This window comes from Orcinus orca, chromosome 7 (genome assembly GCF_937001465.1).
Source record: "Orcinus orca chromosome 7, mOrcOrc1.1, whole genome shotgun sequence".
NCBI lineage: Eukaryota > Metazoa > Chordata > Mammalia > Artiodactyla > Delphinidae > Orcinus > Orcinus orca.
In genome coordinates this window covers 22,498,650-22,517,355 of record NC_064565.1, presented here as the reverse complement: position 1 = coordinate 22,517,355, position 18,706 = coordinate 22,498,650, and the positions used below count along the sequence as shown (strand labels likewise).

The 18,706-nt window shown below is 45.8% G+C and overlaps 2 protein-coding genes across 6 annotated transcripts in view; both read left to right on the top strand.

Moving 5' to 3' along the window:
* The window catches only part of NCKAP5 (NCK associated protein 5), a 1,039,671-nt gene extending 1,026,549 nt beyond the window's left edge, over positions 1–13,122 (top strand). For 4 of the 5 annotated variants that reach the window (XM_033440354.2, XM_033440356.2, XM_033440353.2 and 1 more), the window contains one exon: positions 11,624–13,122. In XM_033440354.2, coding sequence (XP_033296245.1) covers positions 11,624–11,905 — 282 coding nt within the window. In that variant the 3' untranslated portion in view covers positions 11,906–13,122. The remainder of the gene's footprint in view (positions 1–11,623) is intronic. The other variant, XM_033440357.2, reaches the window with a different exon arrangement.
* A 1,390-nt stretch (positions 13,123–14,512) lies between these two features.
* The window catches only part of LYPD1 (LY6/PLAUR domain containing 1), a 69,695-nt gene continuing 65,501 nt past the window's right edge, over positions 14,513–18,706 (top strand). The window contains exons 1-2 of the mRNA XM_004276487.4: positions 14,513–14,974; positions 16,295–16,432. Of these exons, the coding sequence (XP_004276535.1) occupies positions 14,923–14,974; positions 16,295–16,432 (190 nt within the window). The 5' untranslated portion in view covers positions 14,513–14,922. The remainder of the gene's footprint in view (positions 14,975–16,294; positions 16,433–18,706) is intronic.

The following is an 18,706-nucleotide window of genomic DNA, read 5'->3' as shown; positions in this document are numbered from 1 at the left end:
ACAGGGTCGTGGTGGGCAGGCATACTTCACTTGGAGCAAGGCTCCTTTCACTTCTACGTTAATTTAAACATTAAATTGTCCTGCACATGTGAGACAAAAATAAAGCTTATGTTTATTGTAGCAGATGGGTGACGTAAACCTTATGAAGTGGCCTTAAGCCAGTCCAGGAGGTTCATGAACATAATCCCTTCTATAATGCAAGAGTCAGTTTGTCATTTGAATATATTACAGGTGGCGGGGAGAGAATAAAAAGTACCTGGATGCTGCCTGGTACTAGAATGTTGTCCAAAGGGGGCTGTAATTTAATCTCCTTACAGTTTCATTTCTTGATTTCATACACCCAGTAATATCACTGACCATCACCCAGATAGTCAGTCTTACTGACGTTTCTAAGAATGTCATCATCGTCCTGTTGACACTCTCACTTAAAAGCAGCAAAACACATCACCAGGTTTCCCCTGTCTTAAGGAGATAGGAATCTGAACTTAAGCAGATTGCTGGGACTGGCTCAGACCGGAAAGACAGCACTTGCTGGCTGAAGGACGCACTTAACAAAATGGTAGAGCCAGTGTTGGTACTGTTGATCACGGGCCTGATCCTTCCAATAACGTTGCACCCCAAGACAGAAGCCTATTGTTTCTGCTCTGGCTCCTGCATTTCCAGGAAGCTATGGCAGCTTCTGCTTCATCCAACCACAAGCCAGGCCCACCTGGAGGTGCAGAAGAAGGCCCCAGTTGCTCAACAGAGTTGCCCAACCAGCATGGCCGTGGGATGTGAGTGCACAGGTCTCTGCTCTTGACAGAGAGAGGAAATTGCTTTTGCCAAAGGAAACAGTAGTCAGACATCCATTAATCCAAGGACCGTCCTGGTTCTTGAGGCCGCCCTAGAATCCCGAGACCATGCCTCTGCTAGTGTATCTAGGGACTGGAAAGCAGCTCCGATGAACGTCAGAAATGATCTTATTTTACATGCGTCTTCATCATGGAAAAGCAGACGTTATAGAAATCTCAGACAAGTCTGTGAGCTCCGAAGGGGAACGATGTAGTGAAAATAGATCTAATAGTGACTTTGTGCGTTGATATGTGATAAATAGCAACTCCAAGATATGGTGTCAGAATCTGAAGAAGGAAGCAGAAGCAAACCTAGTGCATGGCCTCCAGAAGTGTGTCATCTAACTGAGAAGTGAGACATTGATATGAAAAGAGACTACATAATAGAACGAATATAAGTTCAGGGTTGAAACGGATAATGTGGCCATTTAGGCCAGGAATTCATAGAAAGACCCCTGTGGATTAGGTACTGTAGAAACAGAACCAGCAGCTGCTAATAACCAAAAAAAAAAAAAAAAAAAAAAAGATATAAAATGTGGTTACTGTTGACAATGATATGGAATTAGAGAAAAGAGAAAACATTCCAATTTAAGCATGTTAAATTTAGGAGATAACTAGGCCCAGAAAGATTAAGAAAGGTGAATGTGAATAGTCATTAGTTAACCTATGGAAAACATTTGCCTGAATGATCTTAAAGACTAAAAATGGGAGGAGGTCAAAAGAAACTAAGCAAGTTAAGGAATTATTTAAAAATTAGGATTAGGGTAAAGGGGCACATTCAGAACTTTGAGTTTGACAGAATATTTGTGTTCTCAATGCCATTATCAGACCAGATAGTAGGCTGGTAGACTAGCCTAACAGTTCTCAGGGATTCGTCTCCTAATATATCTGAAGCTTTGTTCTCTATTGACATCCTAATAAAAAATCCTTAGCATGTACGTTCCGTGTGAGCAGTAACTTTGTCTCATACACCTCTCTATCTCCAGTGTCTAGAATACTGTCCTGTACGTAAAAGGTGCTCAACAAATATCTCTTGAATAAATCAATGATGTTGCAAGAACAGTGTAATCCCTATTTAAATATTTATTAAATCCAGGTCCAGAGTTGAAGTAGTGATTGTCAGTGTCATATTGTGGCAAAGGATGGAATCCGGAACAAACGTAGATTCCCATTGGCATTCTCCCAACTAGCACATCCTTCCATTCTAGAACCCCCAGTGCTTACTGGGTAATGAGGAATAACAGCGTCTTACAGTTGTGTGCAACACACAATATAAAGCTTAACGTTTCTAAGTCTTTAGAACAATTTCCACCAAGGAATCTTCTCTTTAGAATAAGGATCAGGAAATTGGTACTGATTCTGAGTTCCTCTGACTCTCGGGATTCGATATGTCAAATATCCTTGGGAAATAAGTTTATCCAAAGCAAAGGCTGACTGGCCCTCGAACTGAAACATAAATGACATTGGGAGATGAATAGCTTAAACCTGAGTAGAGCTCACACTCTTACATCCACAAATATCAATGTGTCTCTGGATGACCCTTAGCACTCAGTCTCATTGAATTCCATGGCTATTGCAAAGCACCTCATAGATTGGATACCACAGTGCACTGTGACTCCCAAAGGGTCTACCAACTTCTGTTAGAATTCCAGGTTGCCTCATTATTTATAGGTGAATAAGTAACACAGAATGTTTTTCCCTGGTTTTGGCCCTCACAGCGTACTTCATAATAAAAGCTTAGCCTTTTCAGGTACATTTTTATGATGTCCGCCTTTATGGTGATATTGGAGATGTTCCTTTGGAAAGGGAACATCCATGAAAAAAAATAGTGTTAACTTTCTTTTAACATTCACCCAATCCCCCCTAAAAAGTGTGTTTTATTTTTTCTTGAAAGAGTAGCCCAAACTATCACTCCGAGGTGAAGACATAGCTCTATGGTACTAGAATACACAAATGGTCCCTTCATGCTGGATTTTCCTCTGACGAGGTTCATGGGCTCTTTATGCTACAAATACACTGACATCTAAGCCAGGCATGGCCAAGCTCGCTGGACAGATAGGTATCCTATTTAAGACATGAAATGATGGAAAGGTTAGTCAAAGAAAAAAGCCTAATCAATCTTTTAAGGCAAGTGAGTAGCATATGAATTTATTTTTATCCATAATGGTGCCTGTAAAGGAAAGGCCAGAAAGGTTTGGTGCCCACACTCTCACCAGCTGGAATCATTAGCCTGACACTAAGATGAACAGACTTAGGAGTTCCAGCCCAGAGCCTGCTCAGTTCTCATTCCTAAATAAACATTTTGGTTAATATTATTATGTTGGAAGAAGAAAAAGAAATCTGACAACACAAATAAGCATGTTACATTTAGTTAAGCTAATCATACAGTCAATGAGCTGGCTTGTTTCCCCAAGTCTAAGTCACTGTGAAACAGTGCAGATTTTGCTTCTGGAGAAATTGACCGATAGTGGTCAAATCTGATGTATTACTTAAGGTGATTAACCTATATTTTAAATTAAATTTGTGGGTCCATCCACCTCCTAGGAAACAAAAATTTAAAAATACAAGTTTTCGAGCTTCCCTGGTGGCGCAGTAGTTGAGTGTCTGCCTGCCGATGCAGGGGACACGGGTTCGTGCCCCGGTCCGGGAGGATCCCACATAACGCGGAGCGGCTGGGCCCGTGAGCCATGGCCGCTGAGCCTGCGCGTCCGGAGCCTGTGCTCCGCAGCGGGAGAGGCCACGGCGGTGAGAGGCCCGCGTACCGCAAAAAAAAAATACAAGTTTTCAAATGGGCATTTCACGTGATGGCACTAACGTTAGAGAAATCATGAATGTGTCTTTTGCACGTTCATATAATCATTTTGCCTAATCGTGATTACATGCCTTTCCTTTTCACAAATGCCTTTCTCTGTCATAAACAAAGTTTAGGGTTTTCTTTATGTTCCTTTTTTCTCTTCCCACTGAGGGACCCGGTCCCACATCTCCCCCATTTTCCATATCCTTAAAGTGACTTCCTTCTCCTTCCGTCCTTTTGATCTGGTCTTTAAATGTCCTTCGCAGCCACTGTTTATCTCCAAGCTAAGTTTTTTTCCTTTCCGCAAGATATATTATTTTCTAACGACCCTAAGCTTCCTACTGCACTTCTCTCTGCTCGCTTTTTTTTTTTTTTTTTTTTTTTCCCCAAAAGGTAAGCTCATTTTCCCCCTCTGGTTCAGGGCTTCTAACAGAGGTCATTGAAAGTCATTGATCCTGGTAAGGGACAGCAATACAGGTAATAATATAGTCATAAAAGCACATCTCAGCTGAAAATTACTCTTTCACCTAATAAAACCAGTTTGCCCTGGACATACTGAGGATCTTCAGGAACCCAGTAAGGAAACAAAGTGCCCCAAGTGCAGCATCGTATCTCCCAGCGTGTGGTTGGGTGGAGAGAACAGTTCTCTATTACCTATCTGTCACATTAATTTTTCAGAAGGGCAAGTGAAGAGTAATGTGTCCACTTGAGGTAATAGAGGGAACTGAACACCGAGAGCAAGTAATTATCCAAGTTGGAATTTGACCAGGTTAGCAGGGTCAACACCACAACTCTCAAGAAAAGTCTGGAGGGTCTTCCCTGTTCACCAAAGGTCACTTTATCTGTTTTTGTGTCTCATTCAGAAAGTAGCTCCACCAGGAATACAGTAAGAGGTGGCATTAAAGAAGAGATTAACCTGTGCCTCTAAGAGAAATGACTTGAGCTGCATCGTTTTCCTTGAGGTTGGCCTGCCCCCAGCAAACATCACTTAACATAGACTTTGTATGTGCACAGATCTTCAACTAAGAGACCCAGGATTAAAATACTTCCTCCCCATTCCCACAAGAGCATAACACATAATCATCTTTCCAGTGCCCAAGATTTGCTCATCAGGAAAGGGATGGGGGAAATCACACCTTCTGCTCCGACTCAAAGCTCAGGATTAGCCAGCCCGTCTCCTCTATTTGATCCATCTGCTTCCAGATGGAAGCTTGGCTATATTTCTCATCTGCTAAATCATCTTACTCCCACTGCTTCACCCAGGGAGACGTTCCTCTGCCCAAACCAGCTCACTGCGGTCTCCCGATTTTCCCGCTTCCTCCTGGCCCCGCTGCATATATGACTGTTTGGTTAAAATCTGCATCGTCACACATAATGAGAACTGTTGGGTTGTGGTAGGGGCACGATGCTGACACTTCTCCCCAATTTCGGGGGTGTTTCTTTCCATGTGGAAGGAGTTCCCTAGGATAACACTCCTGGTGTCTCTAAGCTCCGCTCATTCACTTCTCAGGAGACGGAGGAGTGGCTTGTTTAGCAAGTTAACAGATACACAGTATATATAAAATAGACAAACAAGAAGGACCTACTGTATAGCAGAGGGAACTGTGCTCAATACTTTGTAATAACCTCTAAAGGGAAAAGAATCTGAAAAATAACAGGTATTATACATTTATAACTGAATCACTTTGCTGTACACCTGAAACTAAGACAACATTGTAAATTGACTATACTGCAATAAAAAAATTAAAAATAGCAAGTTTAGGAAGGGAACAGGGAAAGCTTAAGCCCATCTCCTGCTCTCCCCGCCCTCTCTCAGGAGTCAGGCTGGCTGGAGAAGCAACACTCATGTTGCAGGTTTAAGAAGACCTGCTCCCAGCCCAGGGCTGCCAGCCCAGTCTAAGCCTGTCTGCTTCTAGACCACTGCTGAGAAACTCACTTCTTTGAAGATAGAAACCTCATTCTCCCTATAAGCTTTCTCAGTAATAGAGCTGATATTTTAGCCTCCCATCAGCCTTTTTCTTTTATCTCTTTCTTCAGTTCATTCAGAACTAAGGTGGGGAAGAGAAGTATTTATTGTGTTACCTGAAATTCCAATAATGGATGCATAGAAGACACACAGTTCAGAATATTTTGGAGTCACGGAGCTTATAGAGTGGGAAGATGCTTTAAAAAAAAAAATCTTTAGCGTAAATACACTAAGGTTCAGAGAGGTCACACAGCTAAGTAGCACAGTGCCAGGAACGGAACACTGGCTTTCAAATACCTGGTCTTGTACTTAGTGATTAAAATCCCAAGTTCTGTGGTCAGGCTTCTCCTGCTTGAGTCCTGCTTCCCTAATTTATTAGCCATGCGTATGTGGCCTAAATATTTCAACCTCTCTACTCTCTATTTCCCTATGAGTATCATGGGGATGAAAATAGTACTGTCTCAGAGGGTCGGTGTAAGGATTAAATGAGATAATTCATGCACTGCATTCAACCCAGTACCTGACACATAGTAAAAACGCTTTATAAATGTAGCTATTGTTTTCCTACCACATGTCTTGTTGAACTGATTGGCAGTGAGTCATTATAGCAATAGAGAAATAAGAAATCATGTGGATGAAGATACTGTTTACATTAATTTATGCTAAGAGGTCTAGTCCTCTTTGCGAATATTAGTGCCCAGCTGAGGAATGATGCTGCATTTCAATTCCACAGGTAGATCTGAATCTCGTCCTGACATTTTACAGTAGACAGACTAACCAGTATTTTCAAGATACAATCAACAGATGGAAACTTACATGAAATAAGAAGAGTGGCTTTCATCATAGAACACTAATCCATTGTGCAAGTTCATGAATTTGCTACTTGTTTCTCCCCTGCTGTGGGCAGGAGTTTCTGGCTATACATGTGTAACATGTGTCTCTCTGAAGCTGGTCTCATCATGAGTATATTTTTTTCTGGTTTATCACTTGAGTTTTTCTGTATCACCTTATACATTTTCCCCATCTTTTCCTTATGACAAGGGCACGTATCACCTTCTGTTTTATCCTTCCTTGTGTTCAGGTTATTGGTGTAGGCAGAATCTCTATTGTTGACTATGGAGGAAAAATGGTATGTGTTTGTGTTGAAAATCAGGAAACCAAGTTTCCAGGTCTAATTTCACCTGACTTTGAATTTGTGTGAACCACAAATTCCATAAATACCCCATGTAAAGTATAGCTGACACCAGCCTCCCTCACCTTCCAGCCTGATGTAAGAGCAAAGTGAGATCATAGATGGGAAAGCTCTTTGGAAATAAAAACTATTTGTTATTTATAACCCAGGTTTCTGGGCTGATACTTTCCTGAGTCTGGGCTGGAATTCTTGGAACCCCTTGGGATAGGCATAGCTCTGTGTTTCTGTCTTTACAGTGATTCTGTCCATTATAGAATCTTAAAGGGCAAGAGATAGACTATCTGGGCAACTACAAGACCTGAGATAGACTATAGAATGGTCTACAGATGCAGTAGGGGCACATGAAATGGAAATTTCTTGGAATGTACTCCTTCTTACCTACTCTATATCTTAATACTATTCACCCTTCAAAAGCGTTCCAAGAGCCCCGTCTCCTTTTCTATGAAACTCTCTCTGAGAATCAAGACCACATAATTATTCGCACAGATTATTCATATAGTAGATTGGTTTGATTGATTGATTATTTGACTACAAGGAATTAAATTAGCTAAGGTATAATTACTAAGGCATTTCTGGAGAATATGTCACTACTTCTTGCTTGAATTATTGTTAATAATGTCATCATTACACGAAAGATAGGAAAATATTTAACAACGAGCAAAGCTGTTTATTTTAAACTTGAAAATACATTCTCACCCTTTTGAGCCCTACTTTTGTTCCCAAGTGCAGTGAAAAGCCCCACCAAAAAGTGAACTGTACAACTGTTGCCACCTATAGGTGGCAAGTGTAGTATATTAATTTTATCATAATTTCAATGCAGCACGTTATACAAAGGAAATGACAGTGTTTTATGGGACCCACACAGTCTTCAGGAATCTTTACTGGGTTTGTTACCATTAATATTATTGTTGCTGTTCTGGGATCCTTATTTCAGAGGCTCCCCTTAAAGGTAATATGGGCCGATATTTGTGAAGTTCTTTTCCACGATAGAGGTTAAGAACTTGGGCTCTGCAGGCAGACTGCCTGGGTCCAAATCCAGACCCCACCACGTACTGCTCCATGACCTTAAGTTACCTAATTTCCTCCAGGCTTGATTGCTTGTAAATGAAGATAACAGGGACACCTCCCCCACAGAATTGACGTGAGGATGAAAACAGATCATCCGTGCAACGTGCTTAGCCGAGTGTCTGTGCAGAGCAGGCACTCAATTAAATGCTGTTATTACCATGATTCGTTTTCAAAGCACCTTCACATACATTTGCTGCAAACTGATGTGCACTATTGTTACCGAAAGTGGGAGTCCGGCTGCTGGCCGCTCTAAAGCCAATAAAGAGGCAAGGCTGGTGGAAAGGATCCCACATGCCCGGAGCGGCTGGGCCCGTGAGCCACAGTTACTGAGCCTGCGCGTCTGGAGCCTGTGCTCCGCAGCAAGAGAGGCCCGTGTACTGCAATGAAGAGTGGCCCCCGCTCGCCACAGCTGGAGAAAGCCCTCGCACACAAACGAAGACCCAACACAGCCATAAATAAATAAATAAAATTTTAAATATATATATATATATATATATATAAAAAATTCTAATTCGAGGCAGGGAAGTAAGCTACTTCAGTGCTTTTGTTCTTAGCTGGCAGGACCACTGGAGAAATCCCAGCCAACAGTTGAGACTCTACTGATGGTAGAGAAAGCTGAGTCCATCATCCAGTCTCCATCGAGAGTCTACTGACGATGAGCGCTGGGCTCGGTTTTTAGGGGGAAAGCTGATGGGAGAAGGGGGATGAGGGGAGTCATCTAGGACATACAAAAGAAGTATAAAACATGATGACTAGCTCAGAAGTTCACACACTGCAAAGATTGCTGTTTGACATACATAGTGGGGGTTATTTTTGTTATTATTGATTTGTTTTTCCTCTTAGTATAAGCAAATACTTAAAATTAGAGGATCTTAAGTATAAGCAAATATTGTTCTAGATTCATGGCCTTACCTTTAAAAGCAAAGACCTGGGCCCATGTTTCTGCACAGCTGCAATGAGCTAGGTCTAAAGAGCTGCCTTTAGAGGAGGCACGTACTCCTGAGCTGACCACACTCCTCACCACTCCCTGTAGCTCCCCAGCACTGAGCTTGAATGTCAGTGTGTCCTCATTGTCACTCTTACACTGATGTTGTTCTTATAGTCCAGAGATATTTCGGTACCCACCCCTCATCAAAACTGTGAAAATAAAAGGAAGACCGAGAAGGCATGTGATTTTTCTTACAATGGGCCATTCCTTCATTTCCATCGCCTCCCCAGCCGATGTAGGCCTTTGTCATAATTAATTGAAGCGCCAAACCTACAAGCAGGAAACATTTAGAAAACAAGATGCACTATATGTGTCCCATAGACAGTGGGTGTTTTCATGGTAAATAATCCTTTCCTTATCACTACCTGAATACGCTGAATTATGCTTTTCACCTGTCTCCCCTCCAAGACTACAAGTTCTTCTAGACTAGCGATTCTCAAATGTTAGCATGTGTCAGAATCACCCGGTGACCTTGTTAAAAACTTTTTCTGGGACGCTGCATTACGGGTGTAGTTAAGTCGGGGCGGGACTCGAGAATTTGCATTTCCAACAAGCTCCCACGTGATGCTGATGGTGCAAGCTGCCTGGAGAGCACAGTTTAAGACCCACTGATCTAGAATAAGAATGCTAGCTTACTATTATTTATTGTTCCGTTTATTGAGCACCTACTCCTATGCGTCAGGGTCTTCAGGTGTTCTGCTTCTAATACAGCAATCCTAAAATAAAGGTATGTCTTATTAGCTTTACCTGAGGAAGGGTGCTCTTGGGCACTTACACAGCCAATGAAAGGGCAAAGCTGAGACTCCAGCTCAAGTCGGCCTGCCTCCAGGGCCTCACTCCCCTCCTACAGGACGTAATTTTATTCAGCTGTGTGTCCTCAGCACCAAAACCTTCCACCTGCCTCATGATAGCTTCTCTAGTGAGTGTTTATTGAACGAACTTGAGATCCACGTTGACCAGAAATAGGCAAGGAAAAGGTTCTTGAATAAAGAAAAAGGGAGAAGATATTCAGGTGAGGAGGAAATTGCATTGAATGGCCTCTATTTACCTACATTTGGTACAATCAGAGCTTTCCTACTCCCTCCATGTATTTTTCATATTGTACTTTATAATTCTTCTTAAAGAACGCTCAAAATTGGCACACCACGAGAAGGGGCTCCTGCATGGATTCATTCCTAATTATGGAGCCATTCTTTTGTAATCACCTAGGCATCTGTTCCTCAGCCCAGCTCTTTGTCGAGGTAGCCATTTCAGATTGAAAACTTGCTCTGTGAGTAATGCTCCTGTACGTTAATAGTATAATGAAATAAGCATCACTTCAAGGTTGATTTTCAAGTATTCCCGTAGAATTACACCATTTCCCCATAGCAGAGAGAGAGATGCTGTCTGAGCCTGCTCTTGGGACACGGGAACCATCCACTTCTGTATCTTTTTCTTTTCTCTTTCTATTAAATATTTAGCATGTGAGAATTCACAGGCTTTGGCTATGTCTGTTTTTGCCCAGATCCAAACACAATTTCCTCATTGTACCTTTGACATCCATCGTAGCAATGTTGCAGGGAGGGATGGAACTGCCTATGTTAGGGCCTTGGACAGTAGCAATTGAGATGGTTTGGCACATGTGGATGGCAAAATGAAAAAAAACATACAGGACATCTTGTCCTTTATTACAAGAGTGTGGAAGGCCACCAGACAGGAATTCAAATCCTGTTCTCCATCACTTGCTGAGCCACCTTGGGCAAGTGACCCTGTCACTCTGAGCCTTGTTTTCCTTCTCTCTAAAGTGGGGATGTGTAACTTACAGGTCTGTGAAAAAGGGCTTATAAATAAAATACTTTGTGTCTTTGACATGGTGGATGCTTAATAAATGGTAGCTATTGTTATCATCTCTAAGGCCCTGTTCCTACTTCTTCCTGGATGGAATTTTTGCCTGAAAGAGGAAAAGGAAATGAGAAATGTGGTTAGTGGCTTTCACACTTCCACCCTTGCAGTTTTTGCATCTGTGCCTTCCTATTCCGTCTCACCTCAGACCTCAGGAGTCACTTGAGCAACTAAATGTATTCATGTTTACAGAGTTTACCTGCAGTAATTATCGAATATGACTGCAGTGTTTTATGAAGTCCCAGAGACTACCAGTAACAGCCTATAAATATTCCTGTTTACATTGGTTTTACTAGAACCTCCTGGAGGGAGAGGTTACTCGGGTGCAGACCTGTTACTGTGATGTTTAAGCCCTTTTTGGGCCTTGAAGAATCTATACCCTCACACCTGGCATCTCTTTCAAATAGCATAAGACTTGTAAAGGGACAAAATACACACGTGACAATGCATCTGACAAGTTTAATGTGTACTTAAATTTTATGTCAGTTTAAGGGATTGCATGCTTTTTTTTTTTTTCATAGAACTGTCATTTCTGGCTGAAATTCAGTCCCTATCCATATTTAGAAACAGGACAACTAATAATATTTAGTAAGAAAAGAAAACTGTGATTAAGAAAAATAAGGCACTTTACGTGAACAAATGTTAGATGGATCCACTTAAAATTAAGTGACACTTAAGTGATTTGCAAATTGGGACCTATTTATCTCAGTAAAATGATTAAAGTCTTGATTTATCCCTAAAATTGGCTTTATTACATTAAATTATACTGGAAGATTGTTAAAGACTTGTAGGTTCCCTCTATCCCTTTAAATTGTACTTTATACTGACAATAATTGAATATTGGATAGAATAACTTGATTTTGCAAAGAAATATGTTTCTAATATTTTCCTCCTTTTATTGCAGAAATTGAAACAAGTTGAAGAAACAAGAGAAGACCCTGAGAATAGATTACGTAAAATTTCCCTGGAGTCATTCAGTAAATACAACGGCAATACTGTGATCTTATTAGAAAAAGAGACGAACTCTCTGAACAAGGTTGAAGGACAAAAGGAAGAAAAAGAAAAAAATGAAGAGGCCTCTTTGAGTAACTCTGATAGGCCTGGGGTAGACAATTTGGAATCTTTGAGTGATTCTTTATACGACAGCTTCTCTTCCTGTGCAAGTCAGGGTTCAAATGATGTGTAAAGGACTTATTTCCCCTTAGTGAGCTGGAAATGGAGCACTTAAGAAACAGGGCTGGGAAGCGGGGCAGGTAGAGATGGCAACGAATAAACTATTGCAGTACCAGGGCCGCCACTGTCAGATTCACAGCCAGCAGCCCACCGGAGCTTACTTCCCTGACAAGGCAATAAAGATAGACTCTACTTGCTGTGTTCCGTGAGGATTAAAAGTAAACACACCCAGGATACACAAGTCTTAATTTTGCACTTTTCTTTTGAAAAAGAAGTTGTACAGAAGTTGTAAATTTTTTTTTGGAAAAGAAATTATATTTGTAGCAAAAAAACCTTAAAAAGACAGCAATACATTGAATCAGTGCCACGCTCTTGAAATGATGCCCTAAGTCTTAGAAGTTGATAATATATTTTTGAAAAATTCCAACTCCAGTTTTTGTTCAGGGCACTGTCCTAGCCCTCAGATTGTTTGATGGTACACTCTGTAAACAGAAAACAGGGCCTGCTGAAAAACCAGAGGGCTGTCTCTCATCTCCATCTCATAATCTCAATTCGATAGAAACTTTAATCCCAGTGCAATTTCCAAATTGTTGCCAGAGAGATTCAGGTTCTAGTAATAAGTATAATTCTGCTTCTACTGAAAACTGTAGAGGAAGGTACTCAAGTGTGACACTGATCAGAAGCTATTTGTATCAGAGACGACGTAATTCTACTTTCCCTCCAATCATTTCCTTACATCCTCTTCTACTTAGTGGTTCTCTGCAATTCTCAACATTATCTGTTGATTTTTATCTTCTGGCTCTTTTGATTAAAACCTGGTCAATCTATAAATCAAAGTAAATTCCTGTTTGCAATGTTCACTTTGTAAAAAATAAAATGGTGCTATGAAAAATTCTTACTTTTTAATATCCTTTTTTCCTATAAAGTCTGTTTATATGTAAGGATAAATTCTATTTTAAAGGTTACCGTGTATTTTTTCTAGATGCGAACTATTTATAATTGCTTTTGTACAGGAGCTTGTAAACTAGGCATAACAGATATTTTTAGGATCTATATGGATACTTTAGTACACACTTGTTTCTTTAAAGAGTATTGTATGATCAGTGTTATTTGGTTAATTTGTGCAATTTGTTATATTTGAATTTTGTTGTCTTAAATGAAAATTATGTCATTGTCTTTCAGACTTTTTAAGATTCTTTTGTTTCATTTCTGAATAAACGTCATATCACAATCGCACCCTCTGAAAGCTTAGAAGAGCTTCTTCAAGGACCCTTCGGCGCAATTAGTTATTTGAATCTCACACGCGCTCCAACGACGCATTCCCCCGAAGGAATAAACAGACTAATAAGGAAACTGGCCCTATTCCTCCAGAAACAGTAATTCAGCCAATTGTAAGATTCGAGTCTGCAGACTAGCGAGTAATGGTCAAAGCATTTTCGTCTCCCTGAGGGGTTAACCAACTAGAAATGAGAGGAAGAGGGGTGCAAAGGGAGAGAAGGAGCCGGAGGCAGATAGGGAACGATCTCTGCAGAGGAATGACAAGAAAGTCATTGAAGCCCCTTTCCGGACCCGCTCTGCTGGCAGGATAGGGAAATAGATGATCAGCATCCCGGCCTAAGAGAGCTTCCTTCACCTCAGAGAGGAGGCCCGAGTAGAAGGAGGTGAAGAGGGGCGAAGCTTATGAAGCCCTTTCCACCGAAATGGATGCTGCCTAGGGATTTGGGGGACAGGCGTGGGAACGTGCGGGGTTGGGGGCGGAGGCTCCCAGGCGTTCCGGGCAGGCCAGCGGGCTCCCGTACCACCTGCGGCAGGGCTCGGCGGCCAGGAAGGCAAACGTAGCAAGGTGGCGTTCCGGGAGTACTCCAGGTGGGTCGCTTGTACAAGAGAGGGGGGATGGGGTGGGGGGAGGTGGCGAGGGGTGTGCCAGTGCCCGAGTCCTGGGCTGGGAAGGCGCGGTACACGAGAGGACGCCGTGAATAGAGCCGGAGGAAGCTGCCCGGCCTTTTGGACGAAGGGGATGGAAGAGAGCAACTCTCGTCTTCACTCCAATTTGCTTTCTAGTGGGAGCTCATTCACGGTTGTCCCCGGAGCGGCCCTCTCCTAGGCTAGGCTACCGCACCCTCCAGCGATGCGCGCGGTAGACGAACCGAGGCCCGAGCGCGCGAAGCTGGGCAGGGTCCCCATCTACCCCGCCCACTGCGCCGCAGCTGAAGCCGAGCCCGGTAACTACCCAGGGGCTTCTCTGAGGAAGAGAAGGCGCAGCTGCACCGGATACCCTAGGGAGCCTGCGAGTGTGCAACTTTGCCAGACGCACGGGAGCGCGGCCCCGCACTCCCTGCCGGGTGGACCGGACCCTGCCGCGGGCAACTCACCAGCCCCCGGGGGGCGCAGAGGAGGGGGGCAAGCGCCCCTGCAAGTAGAGGCAAGCAGTCTTCCCACCCCACCTCCTACGTCCTGCTGACGGCGCCCGGCCGACCGCCGTGGCACCTGCTGCGCCCTCCTCCCTCTTTCCCCAGTCTCCAGCCTCCCAGCCTCCGAAAACTACACTCTCCCTCTCCCCCTCGAGGCGTCCCAGGGGACGTGCGGAGGCGGGAGAGGAGGGCTATCGGAAGGGGGTGGACACGTGAAAAGACTGTCCCAGCCTTCCCCGCTCGCCACCTCCACCCCAACTCGGCAGCCGTCACGTGGTGCCTGGAGTGGGAGGTGGGGAAAAGAGGCGAGACTTTTTTGGGTGCTCCGGATCGCCAGCAGTTCCTTCAGCCTCCGTCGCCAACTCCGGAGACGCCGGGCACTCACTGCCCGGGAGCGCGAGCCAGAGAAGCGGCGACCCGCAGCCGGGGGCCCCGGCGCGGGCGATGCGGGCGCCGCCGGCGGCACCTGCGGCTCGTCTTGGCGGCGGCGGGCGCTTCGGCGGCGGCAGCGCGGGCCCCAGCAGTCTCGGCAGCCACAGCCGCTGCGGCCCGGACAGCCTCCGCCGCGGTCGCCGCTTCTGATGCGCCTGCCCGCTCCCGGCCCCGCGGCTCCGGGAGGATGTGGGTCCTCGGCATCGCGGCAACTTTTTGTGGACTGTTCTTGCTTCAAGGTAAGAAAACGAAGCGGCCAGCCGTCCGGCCGGGATCGCACACCCTGTGTACCCGCCGGCCGCTCTGCCTCCGCTGGGCGCTCACCTCCGCGCCCGTGCTGTGCAGGAGTCGCCCGGCGGGAGTTCGGCGGCGGCGAGTGGTGTCCAGGGGCGCTAGATGGGAAAGTGCCCAAATCCTGCGCTGCTGGAGGAGCGGCGGCAGCGGCGGATTGGTGGGACTCGGGCTGCAGGTGCCCGGGCTGCGCGGTCGAAACAAGCAGCTGGGCTGGGGAGGAGGGAAGGTCCGAGCCGTGCAGGGTCTCGGCGAGGGAGCGGGGGCGACAGTCCGCGAACCCGCCAAGTTGTCAGGCGTCGCTAGCAACCCGTGGTAGTGGCGCCGCCGACAGGTGAGCGGCATGCTGGTCAGCCTGTGGCCTGTGCTGGCCGGGGCTGCGTTGCTGCGCTCCGAGCGCGACCGCTGTGGGTCTGGGAGGGGAGGTGCGCCGGGTCCGGGGCTCATCTGCCCGGGAGCCGGGGGTAGTTAGGTCTAGACGCGAGCTCGTAGATCCGAGCGGAGCAGTCGGGCTGGGGCGGGGAGAGGTACAGAAACGTCTGGCTCCTTCGCTCCAGTACAGGAGCGGCTCCCAGTCCAGCTCTGCAGAGCTGGGACCCGCACCGGGAGCCCTAGCCAAACGGAGCCCTGAAAGCCGGGAAGGAAGGACTGTGGTGTCGCGGCCGGGGATGCGCACACACGCACGCACGCCCCTTGCCACACGCCGCGGCCACCCCTGCTGCTTCGGGAACCGTCCCGAAGAAAGGCGGGGGACTCGGGGCGCAGCAGCATTGAGCGCCCGACCCTTCGTCCGCCTGGGGGGGCCTCGGAGCCACAGCACAGGGATGCCGGCTTCGACTATCAAAGAAAACTGGAAAGGCGTCTGCGAAGGCAATCGCGAACGGTGCCGACATAGTAATTAACTCATTTGTAACCAATTAACAATTAGGCAAAGCCTTCGGCGTAGGCTGGAGCCGACGCACGTCAGGTCCTCGGCTCTCGGGCGGCATAGCCCTCCTTTCAACTTCCGTGGGGGAAGAGCCGGGTGTGGTGTCGGATGGGCTCTTTGTTTCTGGAGAGTGGGTCCAGGGCTCGCGGGCCAAATCCCACTTTATATCCTGCGGGACCTTCGGTGGCCGCGCCGCCCTCTACCGGCTTCAACCGCGGCCGCCTTCCGGGGAGACCCAGGAGGGAGGGCGCCGCAGCTGGCTGGAGCGAGGGGCAGGATGCTGGCTTCTGGGGTAGTCTCGGGGCGGCCCGGTCTGAATCCGACTGCGTCTGTCCCGCAGGCTTTGCGTTGCAAATCCAGTGCTACCAGTGTGAAGAATTCCAACTAAATAACGACTGCTCCTCCCCCGAGTTCATCGTGAATTGCACGGTGAACGTTCAAGACATGTGTCAGAAAGAAGTGATGGAGCAAAGCGCAGGTAAGAGCCCGGCAGCCCCCCTTTTCCTCCCCTCTCCAGCCTGGGCTGAGGTGGGACTGAGGGGGCCATTGCATTACAGGAAAAGGGATTGACTTTGATATAATGCAAAGTCACTGGTTATCCCAGATTTACTTTTCCAGAGCTGGGAAAATGAAAAGTTCCAAGTTACTTTAATGTCATTAGAGTTAATTACCAGGGCTTCTCCCGGAGAAGCAGCTCATATGGCTGTGGGGGAGGAGTGCATTTCAATGAGTGGCTCTCCTCTTTTAATCGACTGCCCTCACCTCCCTCTGCTAAAAGCTGATCGGGAGACTGGAAAATGTATGGATAACCGGCTCTGCTTGGGCAACTAGACAGTAGCCTGTGAGCAGTGTCAGCCTGACATATGAAGCTAGTTGAAGTTCCCAGAGGTCAGCACTTGAAAAATGTGTTTTGTCGAAGAGCCACGCCATATTTCCTTGAAGAACACTACAGCATCTTTATTTAATTTTAGAACTGATGCATCCAATTCCAGGCAAAAATTGCCAAAGATCTTTCAAGGGAATGTAGTTCCCCGCCCCACAAGCTTAGCTGCCTAGTGGGCTGATAGAGGGCCTGTGCATGAGTCGAAAAAAGCAAGGGGTCTTGTGAGAGAAAACCTCACTCATTTCCTGCAGTCTTCTCGTGGAGCTGGGGCTCCCCAGCCCCGCCCAGTAGTCTCATCAGAAATCAAAGCCCCCCAAAAAGTGCAACTGGAACTTTGGGGAAACGGGTGAACTGGAGTTTCAATGCCAAGGTCAGGTCCACGAACATAGACTTTGCCATCGTAAGGATGTTGAAAAGATGGGTGAATGATATTCAGTGCACCCAAGCGCTGCTTCTCTTGAGTTGGCTGAACTGCCCTGCCCACGGAGCCTGGTGAAGGGTCCAGCTTGTTAAGTGATTTCCCTTACCCCGCTGGCAGATTCACGCAAGGGCTCTAGTTTTAAAGTGAGCACCTTGGGAAAGTAGTTTCTTCCCAGAGAAGGGCCTGGAAGTGCCTTGTGGCTTACCACATAGTAACCTGGGGAGCAGATAGCTGGTCGCTGTGCTGTGACGTGGCGTGCGTGCAGGCAACTTTAAAGGCTCTTTTTTTTTATAGGTCATTAGCAGTCTAGGTGTGGAGTCTTTCCACCAGAATCACTTTTCTGAGAAGTCTGAAACGTAATCGCTCGCAAGAATAACGTCTCAAATAAAGCAGCATGCATTGTTTTGTCATATGGGATTTGGACTGTTAAAAAGGCAAAACAAAACGTAGTGATGATTCTATAGCTAAGATTGACACGCGTGATTCTAACAGGTTGTTTCTTTTCTGCTTGTTTCTGGGAATTTTATGTGAGCAAAAATGGATGATGGCCTTTCTACCTGAGGAACTCCCGTAATTTTCCTCAGAATCACTTCGAACACTTTACTGTGTCTCTCAAACATCTGTAGCTTTCTTCCAGGCAGTAGTTTAGAGCCAGACAAAAATGGGGATGTGAAACTTTCTCATCGTCCTCTAGGCCAATGCTTACCTGGGTATCATATATCATAACCTGGGATATGGTTGCCACAAGAAGAGGACAAGCTGTGAACCAAATTTCTTGCTCTCTAAAAGTGTATCTGAGGTGAACATTACAAACTCCATTTTCAAAGTGTGGTTTTTCATCTAACTTCCCCCTCTCCTCCACCACACACTGTAAAAAAAAAAAAAAAAAAAAAAAAAAAAAAAAAAAGGCAGTGCTGGCCTGATAACGCCTAGCTTCTCCCCGCAGAGCTGTAGCGCTAAGTCCATCAGTGCCTGACCTGAAGTTGCTATTAGCTCAGTCAAGGCGGGCATTTTGTCACCAAACCAGGTTCCTCCCACCACATGTCATAGGCTAGAGGGTGACAGACACTGGAGAAATAAGGCAAGCTCAGTCGTGAAGCTTGAGAAACAGTTGATGGGCTCAAAGGGAAAGCCAGTTATTAGGGAAAGGATGCAAGCTCTGCACACGTGGAAACCAGGCATTCTTAGCCTGAATTCAATAGAAATCAGCCAAATGCACGTTTCTGTGCTTAAAGCGCGATGGTCGTGGAGGGATGGGGGCAGGAGGGGGAGTGGGCTGAAATTTCCAAGGCGCTTCCATTGTCATCATGTGATGGCTGGAGACCAATCAATTTAAGTGGCTATTAACCCTCCCCTTGTTGGCAGGGCTGGAGAGCCAACCTAAAACCTCTGATTGTTAAGTGACCACAGCGTAGTATACTCATCACGGTAGCAACAGCTAACTCCTG